Genomic DNA, 17,071 nt, shown 5'->3' on the forward strand with positions numbered 1-17,071 from the left:
AAACAGATCTTCATTCGTGTTCCGAAGATAAACTGAAGTCTTAAAGGTTTGGAATGACATGGGTGAACAATTTTTGGGCGAACTATCCTTTTAAGCCACTGAAACCTAAAAGTTCATGAATGTTCCATGTTGTCATTTACAGAGTCTGATGATTTGAAATTTGACCCCTTTGGCACGTCCGCCGTCAGCAGTCTGGGCAGCTACGACTGGTCCGACAAGGACGATCTCCCATCTGGTCAAGGAAAGAAACTCCAGGGAGAGTCTCTTGGTGGACTGCCATCTTCAGCTGTTGTCCATAGGAAAGAGACATCTTTCGGGAGCTCTGAGAACATCACCCACACCACCGTTGCCAAGGTGACCACCTTCCCAATCGAAGACGGTGGCTCCACCGCTGAAAACCATTTCGAAGCCTTCGCTGACTTTGGCTCCATTGAACAGGCCGGCCAAGATGACGACGACGACTTTGGCGACTTTGCCAGCACGGTTTCTGAGAAATCCGACTCCCCTCCTGGAATCACAGAGGCAGAGAGCAACCAGGGCGAAATGACGGATGAGTTTGGAGCATTCCAAGGAGACAAGCCCAAATTTGGCAAGTCAGATTTCTTGAAGGCCAGCACACAGACCAAGGTCAAATCCAGCGAAGAGATGATCAAGAACGAACTCGCCACCTTTGACTTGTCCGTGCAGGGTAAGTGTCATCACAATATTTTATGCTCAAATATTAGCATAGCGGTAGCTGTATTGTTTCGAAGGCTGCGTCCTACAGAGGACATTTGTCGGTCGCATACATTATCAAGGAGGTCTCATTTCAGAAAAGTAACCATTAGAAAATGTACCATTATTTCTTGTAAAGTGTAAATTGTTGTAATTTCTTTTGACTTTGCAATGTAATATTACTTTTCTGAAATGAGGCCGCCTCAATGACGTATGCAGTCGACAAATGCAGCCTCCGGAGAGGGACAGCAAATGGATCTCATTCCCTAAGGGAATTTGTGTATGAAATCTGCATACAAAATGTTTTTACAAACAAATCATGAGTCACCAATAACTTTTGTACAAAAATGTATTCTAAATTAATCAAGATGACTTTATAATCGCATTATGATGCGATGCATCTGAAATATTTCTTAATATACAGTGAAACGGTAAGAAAAGCTGCATTATAGCTCTCTCTATAACAACACTGATTCATGCATGTACAGCTCCAAATGAGAGCTCTGTAATCTGGGTCTGTATAAAAGGTGTTTATTGTGTTGGAACTGGTTTTGAGGATGGCATTTTTCAAGGATCTTGTTGCACGTGCTCAGAAGAAAACCCATCTTTAGAGTAAGCATCATAGGCTTTCTGAGAGTGACGAAAGGGTGTGAAACTTGGTTTTGTGAAACACGAAAGCACGTTTTATGCAAATGACTATCCTTGGGCACTCGGTCCCTCATTTATAATCCAAATTCATTAACATTAGAATGAGGTTAAGAGCAAGTTCTCATGTGCGTACCAATACGGAATAATCCACGCAATTATTAGTGAATGAGACCCAATGCGTGCATTGGATCCAGTGTATCTCCACAGCTGCATTCTCTCTGAAAGTCAACAGATGGCAGAGTGGCATCTGATGCGCACGGCAACGTCAATATATAAACATCACCACCCAAATCCCTCATCACTTTGGTTTTTCATCCTCGCTCCCCAATAATGCATTAGCACTTACTCAATGACATAAAAGCTTATTTGCCTCTTATTGATCCCCACCCACATCCGCTAAATTTCATTTGTTCAAACAAAAGAGGGTTTACTCCTCTGCCGACCTCCTATCAGACAGTTAATCTGAGGAGTGAGGTTTGTGCAGGAATGGATTAGCGGCTGAAACCATGCAGAGACTGATGTGGTTCTCAGCGGGGGGGTGATTTACCTGTCGCTGCGTCACATGAGCTGCTTGTGCCGCTGTCCGTCTCCTTGCTTATGTGTGCACGGCATGCTTTTCGTGCCATTTTGACTGTGTGATGCCTCATGAATAATGTATGTCTGTATTACTATGCTGCTCTTTTGCACATAATTATCATTTGTTGCAAATGAGGTGTTTGTGGTTTGTGTTGTGGCCCCACCGTGGATTAGCAATGACAGTTTGTGTGCTTCGGAAAGTTTTAATTATACAGCAGGATCAACAATTAAAATATAGAACGAGTATGGGGTAAGATGCGTCATCCCCTTTGTCACATGACCTGTCTTGACTAAGATTTAATTTTTTTAACTGAAACGCCTAAAGTAGTTTGACAATCCCATTATTTCTTTGAAAAAAAATGTTTTAACAAAACCTTATACAATTATAATAATAAATAATTAAATTATATGTCCGCCAAAGTCACGTGGTGCGATCAACATGCATAAAAAATACCCATAAAACAGGAAATGTTAGGAAATTAAAAGGCAAGGTTTTACAAGCTAGTGTTGTGGTATGACTCATGATGTGTTATTTTTATATTATTTACATACTGTTATAAAAAATATGAACTAATTTAAAATATGAAAAAATACTATATTTTTAGTTTTCATCTTAATTTTACTTTAAGTTTTAGTAATGTAATGTGCTTTCATCCTTAATTTTTTATTTATTTTCATTTAACTTATTGCAGTTTTAGTAATTTTAGTATTTCCAACTTGTTTCAGTTTCTAATGTTTCTATTTCTAATTTGTTTGTCTAATATTTATATTTTATTTCAGCTTGATTTTCAATGACCAAAAACATTTTAATAGTTTATTTTTTTAGCTTGGATAATATATATTACATTTTTTATTCTAAATAACATTCTACTATATTATCAGTTTCAGTCATTAAATTGAAACTTTCTTGCAAATGGTAAAAGTTTTTAATTTATAATTTTTTTTTACTTTCATGTAAACTTTCATATGAGTCCAACAAGAATACAAAGAGTACTTGGCACTCATTTTAAACCTAGTTGTTTAATGTTCTTTATTGTGTACACTCACATTTGTCGTTGACCCCTATATTTGTACAAAGGTTCCCATAAGCGTAGCCACAGTCTGGGAGAGAAAGAAATTGTACGGTCCATCCCCTCTCCTGCCCCTGAGCAGCCCTTCAGAGACCGCTCCAACACTTTAAATGAAAAACCAGCGCTGCCGATCATCCGCGACAAGTACAAGGACCTCACAGGAGAGGTGGAGGTCAGTCACTTGCTCTGTTCTTCTCCTCCCTCGTTCTCTTTGAGCACACAGACCGGTTCTCCTTGTTGAATACAGCCTGAGGTTTCTCAATGAACAAAGCTCTCATTCAGTTTCATCTTTTTCTCCCACTGTCTCTCGTCCAAACACTCCTGGCAGGAGAGCGAGCGATATGCGTACGAGTGGCAGAGGTGTTTGGAGAGCGCTCTGCAGGTAACGTATACCTCGACGCATACACGCATTCATAAAGAGCTTTGTATACACTTTAAAAGTCTAGATAGACTTAGAATCATGATATCACAATACCAAAATCAACTAAAAGTGTGATCTGATTGCTTGAGGACTGCTTCAGCCAGATCATAGATTCAGCAGTTGCTCATTTCACAAGCAGTAACGATAGCCAATCATCAGAGGTCATTTAAATTCTGTTTCAAAGGTATAGTAGCAAAAGCTGCCTGGTTGTTAGAGGTCACTATATTAAATATCAAATATGTTTTGACTGACAGAGTTATACAGAGTAGGATTTTGGAACCCAAAATGTTGTCACAAATATAAACCTGTGGCCTTATTTATAAAATGCACATGCAATCGGTCCTAAATTCCATATATGTTATCCTACATCCTAAGTGAGGAACAAATAGGGATTTATAAAGGCAGAAACTGATGTGAAAATGTTTTATGCGTACGCCAACTGAAGAGCATGCGTACAAACTTTTTGGTGCTCGTATACCAGTAATTTGAATAATTCATAATTATGGAATGATGTGCATTACTATAATTATATGTGCAAATTGTAACTGCTTTGTTATAATTACATCACTGAAATGAATTTATTTATATGAATGATTTCCTGAAAATAACAATAATAAATGCCTACAAGCACATACATTTTCTGAGAGCGTGCTTGGATTTCCTTGCCTATTGATGATGAGTGCCATACTTTTCTGAACCATAAACGGATATTTGTGGGCGTTCTGTAGGTGGAGTTGATGCGCTTGTACACATTGCTGTGAATTTAAGATGAACTGATTTATAAAGAGGGAATTTTATGAATCTTTCATAGAAGCATTTTAGAAACTGTTCCATATTATGATCATTACATATAAATTTGATTGCCAACATGTCTTGTTGGTTGTTGCAGTGCTGTGCTGGCTTGTTAGAGGAAAAAGTAATGGATTTACAGAGAAGGACTGTTTTAGGTGCGGGAAAACTAAAGGGACTATTTCAGGCTGGCAATTAAAAAAAAAAAAGTAAACATAAATTGTGTACATATTTCATAATTTCACCCCTTTTTTACTACTTAAAATGATAGTTCGCCCAAAAATGAAAATTATGTCATCATTTACTCCCCCCTCATGTTTTTCCAAACAAGATATTTTAAAGAATGTAGGTAATCAAACAGTTGACGGTAGCCATTGACTTCCATAGTTGGAAAAAAAAAATACTATGGAAGTCAATGGCTACAGTCAATTGTCTGGTTACCTACATTCTATAAAATATATTTTGTGTTCACCAGAAGAAAGAAACTCATACAGTCTCTTTAAAGCGCTAGTTCACCCAAAAAAGAAAAATCTTTCATGATTTACCTTTTCCAAACCTGTCGGACCATCATTGAAGGCATGTCGGTGTAGTTTTTGCGGTGTGTTCCTCACCATTGGCTCTAGTTGGACCCCGGGCGGTGGATTTTCGGCAGATTGAGCATGTTGAATTGGCGGCAGAGCCCAACGGTAAAAGGGATCTCTGATTGGCTGTTGATTTTGGAAGGAAAACAGAAGTGACGCAAGCAAACAATGAAGTCTAGACAACAAGTGCTGCTTTGTTTATGGTTTGTTCATCCACAGTCCTGATGATAACAGTCTGCTGCCACCTGCTGGTATGGAGACATTTCTTCTTTAACAGAGACGCAGAATTTGCATTAGTTGGCCCTTGGCTTTATTCTTTGTGGTGTGTTCAAGGTCAACTGGCTTAAATGCAGGTGACACCACAGTTGGCTTTCATTGCATCTAGATTTTTGTTGGTTTAGTGTGTCTGGGCCTTATGGCTTACTGTGTTCTGCAAAATGCAAATAAAGATATCGAATACTACTTATCAGTACAATGTACCCCTTTGGCTTTTATGACATTTAGGCCTGGTTTCACAGACATTTGAAGATGTTAGTCCAAGTTACTTTCGTTTAAAACCGATTAAACATGCTAGTCTAGGACTAGTCTTAAGCCTTGTCTGTGAAACCGGGGAATAGTGTAAAATATGGCCACGTTACAGCGATGTCTTTTCTTCCCCTTTCAGGTCATCAACACTGCTAATAACACCCTTAATAGCATCAGCAGTTCCACAGTGTGCACAGAGGTCATCCAGTCAGCACAGGGGATGGAGTACCTCCTGGGTGAGACTACGACTACATTCACACTCCAGCATTACACATCATAACAGACATCAGTAAATCTCATAAGATCAGCCATGTCACACAATATCTTCATACACATTCATACCTGCTCCTCATGCGTCCCTGCAGTCTTCCGTCAAACAGACAGGCCAGGTGTTCTGGTTATCTGCTTCCTATTTCTGTAGTCACACACACACACACACACACACACACACACACACACACACACACACACACACACACACACACACACACTCAGGGTGGCTTTAATGAGCTGTACGTGCCTATGCTGGCTGTAAGGGAACACAGGGTGCTGCTGTTACATAGAAACCAACCGTTAAAGCTCTTTGATCCGGCTCTAGCGATTGTGATTGGAGACAGAGCAGGGCATTGTGGGTCTGACCGGGGGAGGCTAGTGTTACAGAGCAGAGCAACTATTCTGGGCCGCTCTAATGGGTTCAGCTTAAAAGGACATTCAGCACTGGGGAGTGCTGGGAACGCCACCGCCGGGTTATTGTTTTTCCTGTTTGGTTATGCACAGGGTCTGTTCGCACTGCACACAAATCCACACAGTGTTATCAATATCTGTAATACTTTCACTTTGGTTGCTATAGTAATGATGGCAAGAGAAAACTGGAATATTGTTTCCGCAAAAACTGACTCATTCACTGTTCACATGTTCTTTTGTTTTTAGTGTCAAATTTAGGAGGGAAGAGCATATTTGAGTTGACTGCAATGATGAATAGCCTCCAGCCTTTCTCATGCCATAGCAATCACAACTATCATTATCACAGCATATTTCTATATTCATTGACACTCTTGGTTTTGCATTTCATTGAAGTGTGTTCTTCATGTGTTTGGGAAGTTTTTTACATGACATAAATGTTGTTGTTTTTTGTGTGTGTATATATCAGGTGTGGTGGAAGTGTATCGCGTAACCAAGCGCGTGGAGCTGGGTATCAAAGCCACGGCCGTTTGTTCGGAGAAACTACAGGAGCTACTTAAAGACATCAGCCGTGTGTGGAACAACCTGATGGGCTTCATGTCGCTGGCAAACATCACTGTGAGTTTACCAAATAAACAATACCAGATCTTGTAGTAAGAACAGTAGAGTCTAGTAGAGTCCAGTAAGACACAAATATTGATTAATGCTTAACAGATGATTGGTTGGTTTAAAATTTAGGATGAGTATAACTGAGGTAAACTGTGCTTTATGTGAGCTGTGAGCTCTGGAGCAGTAGACACTTCTATAAATGTGGTACAAAATACAGCCTAAATAAATATATAAAATGAATTTAATTTATTTTTTCTTTCAACAAATGGTGTGTTCTGAAGGAGCTTAACCAGTTTAGTGTTGGTACTTGAAGTGGGTAGGCAATAACACTACCGGTAGTTTAAAACACTCTTCACATCCTGATAGCAATCAATACTCGAAGTTGTCAAAATATAAAAAAATTGACATCTTCTGTAGAAGTCTCAGGACCCAAAAATTATTTTATCCAATCATTGCATTCGGCCCAAAAGACATTGCATGTCATCAATGTGTCCCATGAGGCTATGCAGAGTTGTAGATAGTCAGTCACCAAGCGCCGCAAACAAACAACAGACACATTTTACAGTTCCTCCTGATGCAAAACAACGAGCTTATGCTAGCCTCTCTGAAATTTCCTACCCTACCTTTAACCAGCTTAAACCATTTTAGAATATTATTTTATAACAGATAGTCAGTAAACAAAAACATAAAACAATTAATTTACAAAAGTTTTAAAGTATATCATATAAAATGTAACTCAATTTGAGTTTGAAAGAATTATATCAGGAGTTAATGAAAAAATTTGAACTTATCCGATAATATTTCAATGCATATATCATAGTTCTTACAAAAATCATGGGATTTGTATATATCTTTAAAGTTACAATCGTTATACATACTTACAAAGTCATGAGATACATTATCTGTGGAAAGTGAACAAATTGCATGACAAAGCTCTCTGCAGTGTACTCATGGGAGAATATCGTTACCAGAAGATAATATTAGAGTTGTGCGGTCAGATAACATCAGCTTGGGAAAATGAAGTCTAGGCACACTGCCGAAAACCCACAAACGCTCTGAAGCATAATAAACATGAACGTGGTTAGAGAGTGGAGGGTTTGTCTCTGCTCGGATCGTGCTGTTTTGGACAGATTCTGTAGCTGATGTATTGATCTGCAGGGCCAATCAACTGCGGTGAGGTTGATGGACTGGTTCAGTAGCCTCTGCATCCTCCACACAAATCGCTGTCACTCAAACTTCAGATCACAATGTAGTCCCAAATGCTTTTTTTTTAATTCATGATGATTGTGTGTGTTTTTCTTTAGCCCGATGAGTGCTCACTGGACTTCTCCTCATGTATATTGAGGCACGGCATTAAGAATGCCAAAGAACTGGCGTGCGGAGTGTGTCTGCTCAACGTGGACTCGCGCAGCAAGGTCTGTACACACCAAGCACACACACACATCTGCATACAATCATTGGCAACACACAAAACACAAATTTATTGAATTTTATGTTGGATAGTTCACCCAAAAATGAAAATTATGTTATTTATTTACCCATATGTTGTTCCAACCTCTCTTATTTCTTCTGTGTAACACAAAACAGGAATTTTGAAGGATGTTCTGGTTTCTCTTTTCCATACCATTACAATGAATGTCAACCAGAGATTTATTGGTTCAAAAAAAGAAAGAATTCAAAAGCACTATAAAAGCATTATGAAAATATAACGGTTGAGCTTCTGTTTATGTTCGCTGGTCAATATGTGAATAAAAGCCTATTCAATCTGTTCATCATATAAAGCCATCGTGTCTCTTCAGAAAATTCGTTTTACGATCTCTTTATGAACTTTTTCAAGCGTCAAAGTGGTAGTTTCATAGCTGTCAATGGAGGGTCATTCATGTTCTGAAGATAAACTAAAGTCTTACGGGTTTGGAACGACACGAGGGTGAGTAATTAATGACAGAATTTTCATTTTTGGGTGAACTATCCCTTTAAATTTCCCATAAAAAAAAACAACAACAACAACAAAAACATCCCTCCTGACTATTTCTTTGATTTTTCACAATTTTACAGAAGAAAAACGAGAACACTTTTGGACGCCTGTTTAAAAGAGTAGGATTCACTGAACTGCCTCAACTCCAATTTGCAGCTTGTTGTAGGGGTCAGACTGACAAACCCGTGTGTTGCTGCCAAAATGACCAGAACTCACCTCTAGCCACTCAACTCCTTTCAGACTGCCAAAAACAGCTCTCAGAGGCGCGCTCTGACTCATGCATCTAAATCTACAGACGCTCGGTCAAGGCCACGCTTTCATTCAAGTAGCTTTAGGTGTTTAATTTGGCTATGAGCTCTTAGCTCCTGTTTTCTGAGCATTTACAGAAATCTTTCATGTCGAGCTCGTATTGCCTAAGAGGCCAGTGAGTCTGATTGACGGCCAAAAAGCATGAGGCAGGCGGCAAATAGGTGATGTATTCGTCATTTTGGCTCCCCGGGGCGGTGAAGAACAAGTGGTATGGGTCAAATGAAATATCGTATGAAAGGGAATAGTTCACACAAATTTTTTTGTAATTTACTCCCTTTCATTTCAACAAACCCTTATTTTTTATTGTCTTCTATGGGACATAAAATATTTTTAGCTGAATGTCCTAGCTGCTCTTTTCCAGACCATGCAAGTGAATTAAAAGTGATGGCATAAAAACAGCATTAAAGAGTTCCATATGACTTGTGCACTATATTTGGTCACGAGTTTGACGTCAATAATACTATGACTTTAAAAAGAAGCCACCTGTCAGTCAGACGGTATGCTGTTACCAAATTGACTTGGTTCTTGTTTTCATTAATTTTTTTATTTTAGTATAGACTTTTTTACCAAACAGTTTGGACTTAAATGACAGAATTACAATTTTTGGGTGAACTATCCCTTTTAATTATTAATTATTCTATTCATAAGCACAATCCAAACCTCTACTGGTCTAAACACGTAATTGTCACTTTGTTAACATATAATGGCCAATCAGCTCATTAAGATTCCTCGTCTCACTGAAACCCTCCTGAATCTCCCTCACATTAATGCAACGGTCAAGGGTTGCTGATGTAATAAGGGGTAAACATTGCTCAGAGTGCAATCAGGGAAGGAGGGGCTCAGAGCAGCAAGGAATCATGGGACGGATGTCTGAGGAGCAGATGCAGCTCAGTCATCAGTCACGGCAACCAAAAACACAGGTGCTAATAGATCCGCTGAACACATCCAGCCCGCCGCAGATTAATAGAGCCGTTTCCGTCTGCTCCTGACATCCGATTAATATCCCGCTTTTTAATTACGTTTTTGGTGGGTTTGGGGCGCAGCGGCACTGTCTGGGGCGAATGAAATCAGGGTTTTGAAGGTGGAGCTGCATCTCTGGGATGAGATGTTTTTAAATGTGGGGGTGTTGGGCTACAGGTGGATTCACTCTGCTGACCTTGGGCTTGCATTCAGTTTCTGTCCCTGCCGGGGAAGGATGTGATCCTGCTGCATCTGCTAACAGGGTTTATCTGCAGGAATGGGCAACAGTGCATTAATAACTCAACACTTTGCATAGATTTGCAATGCAAACTAAAATAAAATGGTATATACACTAACAGTCAAAAGTTTGGGGTTGGTAAGTTTTTGTTTATTTATTGTAAATAAGTATCTTATGCTCAACAAGGTTGCATTCAATATCAAAAATAGTGGAAAAACAGTAATATTTAAAAAAGTATATATATTTATATATATATATATATATATATTTATTTCAGCGTCATTACTCCAATCTTCAGTGTCACGTGATTCTTCAGAAATCATTCTAATAGGCTAATTTGCTGCTCAAGGAACATTTCTGATTCGTATCAATATTGAAAACAGTTGTGCTGCTTAATGCTTTTGTGGAAACCATGATTCATTTATTTTACGGAGTCTTTAAAGAAAGGTTTTGACATAGAAACATTGTTTTGTAACATTCTAAATGTTTTTGCTGTCACTTTTGTTAAATTTTAATGCATCGAGTACTAATAAAAATAAATTTAAAAAAAAGTACTGACCCCAAATTTTTGAACGTTAATTTTAATATAAAATAGTTACAATTTTACAATTATTTAACATTTATATTATAACTAATTATCATAAAATTAAGCTTAGTCAGAAACTTATATTTCTAAAAAAAAATTCAAATGTTTTACCAAATATTTTATATGTTAAGGTTAGCCACTTGAAGCGTTTGGCTTGCTTTTCCAATGTATCTAGCTAACCACACAATTCAAGTTGTGATCTCTGTAAAGGTTTTTGCAAAACTAGCATCACCAAATTGAACTGCAAAAATAAAGATTATCCATCAGGTTTCCCAAACAATCTATTCGGTTTCCTGCGAAACTTCTCATTACGTGTAGTCCCGCCATTTGTTGAGCTAGATGCATCAGACCACTCCAACAAACAGCGTTTAGAAAGCGTCCCATTGGTTACATGCTTCACCGAGTCAACCTGCGAATGGCATACTTTTAATACTTTCTCATAGTTAACTGTGCAGAGACAATTACGTGTTTTGATATAGTTAATTGTCTTGTGAAGTATGCCATTTTTAATAAGTAATTATAGATTCTCAAAAGAATGTGTGCAGTAAACAACATTCAGAATGAATGTTTGCTTAGAAGTGTTTAGATTATATGCTGTATGTCCAGAAATATAATATGATGAATTTTTGTTCAGAACGATTTGAAAGTCTGGTAGTGTATGATCCTCTGTAATTAAGCTGGGAACCATACACTACATTGACTAAGTCGACAAGTGTATGATGCCTAGTGTTTTTAAATCGGTTCAGAATGTAAGTCATGTAGTGTATATTCCAGCCTTAAATGTCGCGCTAATACAGCGTTCTATTAAAAACCCTTACTCTGTGAGGTGTGCATCCATGCTAAAATTGGAATAGATGGCAGGTTATTTAATTCAAGTACCTGTAGCACAGCTGGTTGCCCCTAATGTGAAAAACAATAACAAGTAGCTGTTGAAAGGAAGCCATTAGTTTGTATTTATGCTGTATCTACTTCAGCAAAGTTTAGCCCTTTTACATTATGCCATACAGGAGCCGTCTCAAACGCAATAAGAATTCTGGCAGAGTGGAATGTTTCAGATTTCAGAAACCGCAGTTCATCGATCTTTGATTAGATATTCGGCCTCTATGCTTTTTTTATTATGCATTATCGGCTCACAAAATACATGTAAGCAAAACATGTAAGAAGTCTTGTTGTTTTGAACGTCCTCCCATGACATGGTTGGTAAACAAACAAGCTAGTTAGTGCCCTTGCAGCTAATTTAATGGAAGTATTGCAGACAAAAAAACATGCAACCTGTTAGTTTTGCATTTATAAATGGTTGCCACAGTCTTTGAAATGTCATGGTCAGTTAAATAGTGAATCGACAGTTTTGAATTTGAATTTCAAATAAATGTTCTTTTGAACTTTCATCAAAGAATCCTAAATTTAAAAGGAATTCACGGTTTTCATGAAAATATTGAGCAGCACAACTGTTTTTAATTATTTTTAAATGATTTCTTTATTTTTTGCAGCACAACCGTTTTTAACATTGGTAATAGTAAGAAATGTTTCTTGAGCAGCAAATCAGCTTATTAGAAAGATTTCTGAAGGATCATGCGACGATTAAGACTGGAGTGATGATGCTGAATTGAAATTGTAATATTTCACAATAGCACTGTTTTTACTGTATTTTTGATCAAATAAATGCAGCTTTGTTGAGGATACGAGAGGTGTGTTCACACTTGGCATGTTTGGTTCTATTAAAATGAACCCTGGTGTGATTGCTCTGTTAGTGCGGTTCATTTGAGTAACTGAACGCTGTCATCCCAAACCCTGGTGCGCACCAAACTAGTGGACTGAGACTGCTGAAAAGATGTGTGTCGGTCCGCTTCCAAGCGAACTCTGGTGCGGATCGAATGATATAATAACGCAAGAGCGAACCAAATGCATGCGTTCTGCAAGCCGAGAGAATGTATGTCCCTGTCTTAAAATGGCACACTTCATATGCACTTTCGGTCTGCCGTGTGCACGTGTCCCTTAAAGCTGCAGTCGGCAAGATTTTTTTTTATCATATTCACTGAAACCGACACTATGCTCCGACAGAACAACATAAACCCGTGCTTCTACCTCCACCTTGAGCCTGTTATTTGTTTTGCAAAAATCCACCGCTCCCGGTTCTTCTGGTCCAATCAGCGCAGGGTTGTGCGAGATCTGACTGTCAATCACAGTTCGTGCACATTCCACAGATCCCCCTCTCGTGCACGTTACAATATCGAGCTCAAACTCGATGGGAGGGTGCTCTGTGGTAGTGGGGGAGGGGCATGAGTCGTAAACATTCAACATTTTGGCTAAGTCCCCTCAATCTGCCAGACTTGCCGACTGCAGCTTTAAGTCCATGAGACCGTAGGGTGTCCCATTTGTCATTTTAGGATTTAAAAGGGTGCTCCCGAGCGCCCCCCTTTGCGGTCGATTTGCGCCATCGATGCGCACTTTTGCCGAGCCCTCAGTGATGTGAGCTCCACAGCAGACTTCTTCCCGACAGTCAAAGCGGTGCTACGTCATGAAAGTGCGGACTCGTAGGAAGACCGCGAGTGCTTAGGATGCCATTTGGTATAGGGCCTATATCTCATTTCTGCTCACCTTCAGCCTTTTTAGAGCATTTGCAGTACATTCGCAGCAGATAGACGCAAGTGCCGTTACGTACTGAAGCGTTGGAAACAACCAATGGTTCAAATACAAAAAATGTGTTGCGAGGTGAGCAATGCTATCCATTTTGCCGCCTTCCCCTGTGCCGTCATTGCCAAGCAACGGGGGTAAAGAGCTGCTGCTTTGACGCAAACGCAACACGGTTCGGACCCAAATAATATAATCTGAACACCGCCCGGCAGGGGGAGGGGGAGCAATCAAACTCCGGTTCAGGCCAGGCAATCGAACCAAGTGTGAAAGCACCCTAAAACATTTTAGAAAATGGTTGTATATGCATTGCGGTGCTCTGCACAACCCCTATTATTGGTACAAAGCTATCTCTGATGATACTTAGGAGCTCTAGTTACATGTCATTGTTTTCACAGTTGCCCTTTCTTGTCTTGTACTGTAGCTAATTTGCAACAAGCTTCCGCCTTTAAATGGACACATTCTTCCACTGTGGGCTCTCTGGTGCTCTAGTTTTTCCTCATTAACCAAACAGAAAGAGAAGAAAAAAGCTCTATACTAACGCTGATGCTGACTTGTTTATGCTACTTGCAGGCACTGACAAAAGACAGTCGCTCCAAATTAAGGGTAAATATTCCACTGTTTTCCTCCAAGCTTCACTTTAGTGAATGTAGCTGAAGTGTCCCTCACTGTCCTTCAGACTTTGTTGTAAGAAGGGTTGTCATCTGTGCAGGTAGGATGCGCTCTGTGTTTGCAATCAGATAGTAATTAACCTTTCCGCCAGCTAAACAAGGTCGGTTGAATTAGGATGACCTTTTCAGTGATTCTGAGCCACCTGTTCATCTGAGAGGAGAGCAAGTGCGCTTGTGCAGCAGCTGCAGCACAGACACACACACACGCATAATACACACTGCGGGATCAGCCGTTCATCACACAGCATTGTTCAGATGTCTACTCCGACACGTACACTCTCTCACTTTCTGCTTTTCTTTTCCTAGTACAGGGATGAGCAAGTGCATCCGAGAGACAGACATATGCTATATCATTTATCTTTGACTATAGTTTGGTTTTCCCAACTATCTTACATTAATTTGTATTCTTATTTTTATCATAAATATTTTATAATTCATTTTATAATTGAAGATTACTAATTCAATGGATTTTGCAATTTAATAATAGAAATTGAAGATATTATATATGCATTTTGCATATTTTTGTATAATGTATATATATATATATATATATATATATATGCATGTATATATATATATATATATGCATGTGTATATGTATATATATATATATATATATATATATATATATATATGCATGTATATATATATATATATATGCATGTGTATATGTATATATATATATATATATATATATATATATATATATATATATATATATATATATGCATGTACCTGACATGATTAGTGACTTAGTATTTAATAATAGTATAAAATATTTTATAATTTAATAATACTGTTTTAAAACAAGGCAATGCAATCACACTGAGATATATAGTTGCAATTACGAGAAAGTCAAAATTATTAGAAATGGTGTGATTTGCGAGATATGAAGTCACACGATGAGTGAATTCACAGTTGCGAGAAATATTGTAATTTGCGAGATATTGTTGCAGTTATGAGAAATATAGTTGCAATTACGAGAAATAGTGTTGCTAGATATAGTCAAACTGTGAGATAAATTCGCAATAACGAGAAATAGTTGCAATTATAAGAAATAGTGTAATTTGCAGATATAGTCGCACTTACGAGAAATAAGGTCACAATTATGATGGTCTTTTTGCGATCTAGTCGCAGTTACAAGAAATAAGGTAGCAATTATAAGTCTTTTGCGATAAAGTCGCAATTACGGTACTAGAAATAGTGTCATTTGCGAGAGTCACACTGTGATGCAATTGAGAAAGTTGCAGTTGTTTTATTTGAAGTCACATTATGAGATCTAAAGTTGCAATTAGAAGAAATAAAGGCACAACTTGAACTGTGAGAGATAGTCGCAAGTGTCCCTTTTTCTAGATCATCTGTACAGGAATGTACACAAGTAAAAACAAATTGACAAGAGACCAATATCAAGATCCCCCTCTTGATTTTCGTTTAGCTTTTTATCAAACATCCTTTAAACAGGACAATATTGTTTTACAAGAGAATATAGAAGAAATAGTTTGTGTGCGTGTGCATAGTATCAGTGTGGGAGGGCATGATTCACAACATGAGTCATTTCTCCTTCCAGCATCAGCTTCATTCTGCATAACATCCATATCATCACGGCCGTATCACAAATGCCCAACTACAGCTGTGACTTTCAGAATGAACGCACGCTTCGCATCGATATATTGAGTGAAGTTCACTGGGTTCTTGTTTCGCTTCTCTATATATAGAGCTTATGTAGGAGGATTGCGCACTTCTTTTTCTTTATTGATCCTACAATGATGTCAGTACACGGTTGAGCTCTTGTCTGTTTTATGAAGTGTGTGATACGCCACCCTGCAGTCAGATACTATATGACTAGTTCAATGTGCGGTCTAATAACATGTCGTTTGGAGACGCAGGGTGAATGTAGTACTTGTTGAGACAAGTTGGAAGGAATTTTCTGGGTTCAATACAGTTTGAGCTCTAATCGAGACTGAGTGAGTTTCACAAGGTCATTTTGACATGTCATTCAGAAATGTACATTATGGGCAGACAGTGTTATTTTAGTATCATTCATATACTATTATAGTTTCATATTTTTTAATCCAATTTCATTTTAGAAATTGTTTCGCATCATTTTTATTCGTTTTTTGTTTTTGTAAATACGTCTATAGTTTAAGTTTTAGTTATTAATATTTAATTTTAATACATGAACTAAATTAATATGAGATGTTGCATTGGCCACAAGCTGAAATAAACATTAAGTGAAATAAAATAAATCCATACAAATTTGTATTACTTAAAATAAAATAAGTTTACGCTTTTATGGCTCGTTTGTACTGTCCTGTCCTGCACCGCTCTGTGGAAACGAGGCATTAGGTAATGATGATAACTCTGGTTATGAGCTGAACTTCTGGTCACAGTGTTTAGTGGCTTTACATGGTCATGACAGAAGTTTAAAATATTGTATTATATATCAGAGAAGGTTAGTAAATTAACATTTTAATATTACTAGTCTTATAGTGATAAGTGTAGTTTATTAAAATTCTGTCCAATACAGATAAGTGATGTTTTCTTGTTATAGCCAAAAACTGATAATTAACTGATATAAATATTCTCTGCTATAGTGCCAAAAAAATAAATAAATTTGTTTCAATTGGGACAAGTGAATTTAGGGGCCGTTTACACTACACTATTCTCAACTGAAAATGGAAACCTTTTTATGCATTTTGGCGTTCATTTACACGACAACAGCGTTTTGGCGGCCTGAAAAGGCAAACTTTTGAAAATGGGATTCAAAGCGCAAGTTTTTGAAAAACATACCATTATCTTCTCCATTTAAACTACAAAAACGTGAATTTGTGAATACTGTGTCACATGTTGTACTGTGTCGTAGTGTTTCTCTACGAAATGACATCGCCAACTACTGGCCTGGCAGCAGAACAGCGCTTTTAGTCGTTTTCGCGGATCTGTGTGAACAGGGATTGTTTTGACATTAGTAAAAAAAAAAGTTTTTCTTCGCATTTGTTTAAACCAGTGTATCGTTGTCATGCAAGCGTGCCCTTAGACATCAAAACATTAAAGGAACTGTTAAATGTAGTTCTTAGAAAATCTCAAAAT

The 17,071-nt window shown here is 38.0% G+C and overlaps 1 protein-coding gene across 10 annotated transcripts in view; it reads left to right on the forward strand.

The window, feature by feature from the left end:
* Positions 1-17,071, forward strand: part of synrg (synergin, gamma) — a 44,805-nt gene that overhangs the window by 26,110 nt on the left and 1,624 nt on the right. For 3 of the 10 annotated variants that reach the window (XM_079611166.1, XM_079611170.1, XM_079611173.1), the window contains 8 exons: positions 143-688; positions 3,017-3,180; positions 3,337-3,390; positions 5,464-5,560; positions 6,475-6,623; positions 7,919-8,029; positions 8,670-8,708; positions 13,887-13,919. In XM_079611166.1, the coding sequence (XP_079467292.1) occupies positions 143-688; positions 3,017-3,180; positions 3,337-3,390; positions 5,464-5,560; positions 6,475-6,623; positions 7,919-8,029; positions 8,670-8,708; positions 13,887-13,919 (1,193 nt within the window). Of the gene's footprint in view, positions 1-142; positions 689-3,016; positions 3,181-3,336; positions 3,391-5,463; positions 5,561-6,474; positions 6,624-7,918; positions 8,030-8,669; positions 8,892-13,886; positions 13,920-17,071 lie in introns of those variants that run through there. The other 7 variants (XM_079611164.1, XM_079611169.1, XM_079611172.1 and 4 more) reach the window with 3 other exon arrangements.

This window comes from Phoxinus phoxinus (genome assembly GCF_949152265.1).
Source record: "Phoxinus phoxinus genome assembly, chromosome: 4".
In the NCBI taxonomy this organism is placed as follows: Eukaryota; Metazoa; Chordata; class Actinopteri; order Cypriniformes; family Leuciscidae; genus Phoxinus; species Phoxinus phoxinus.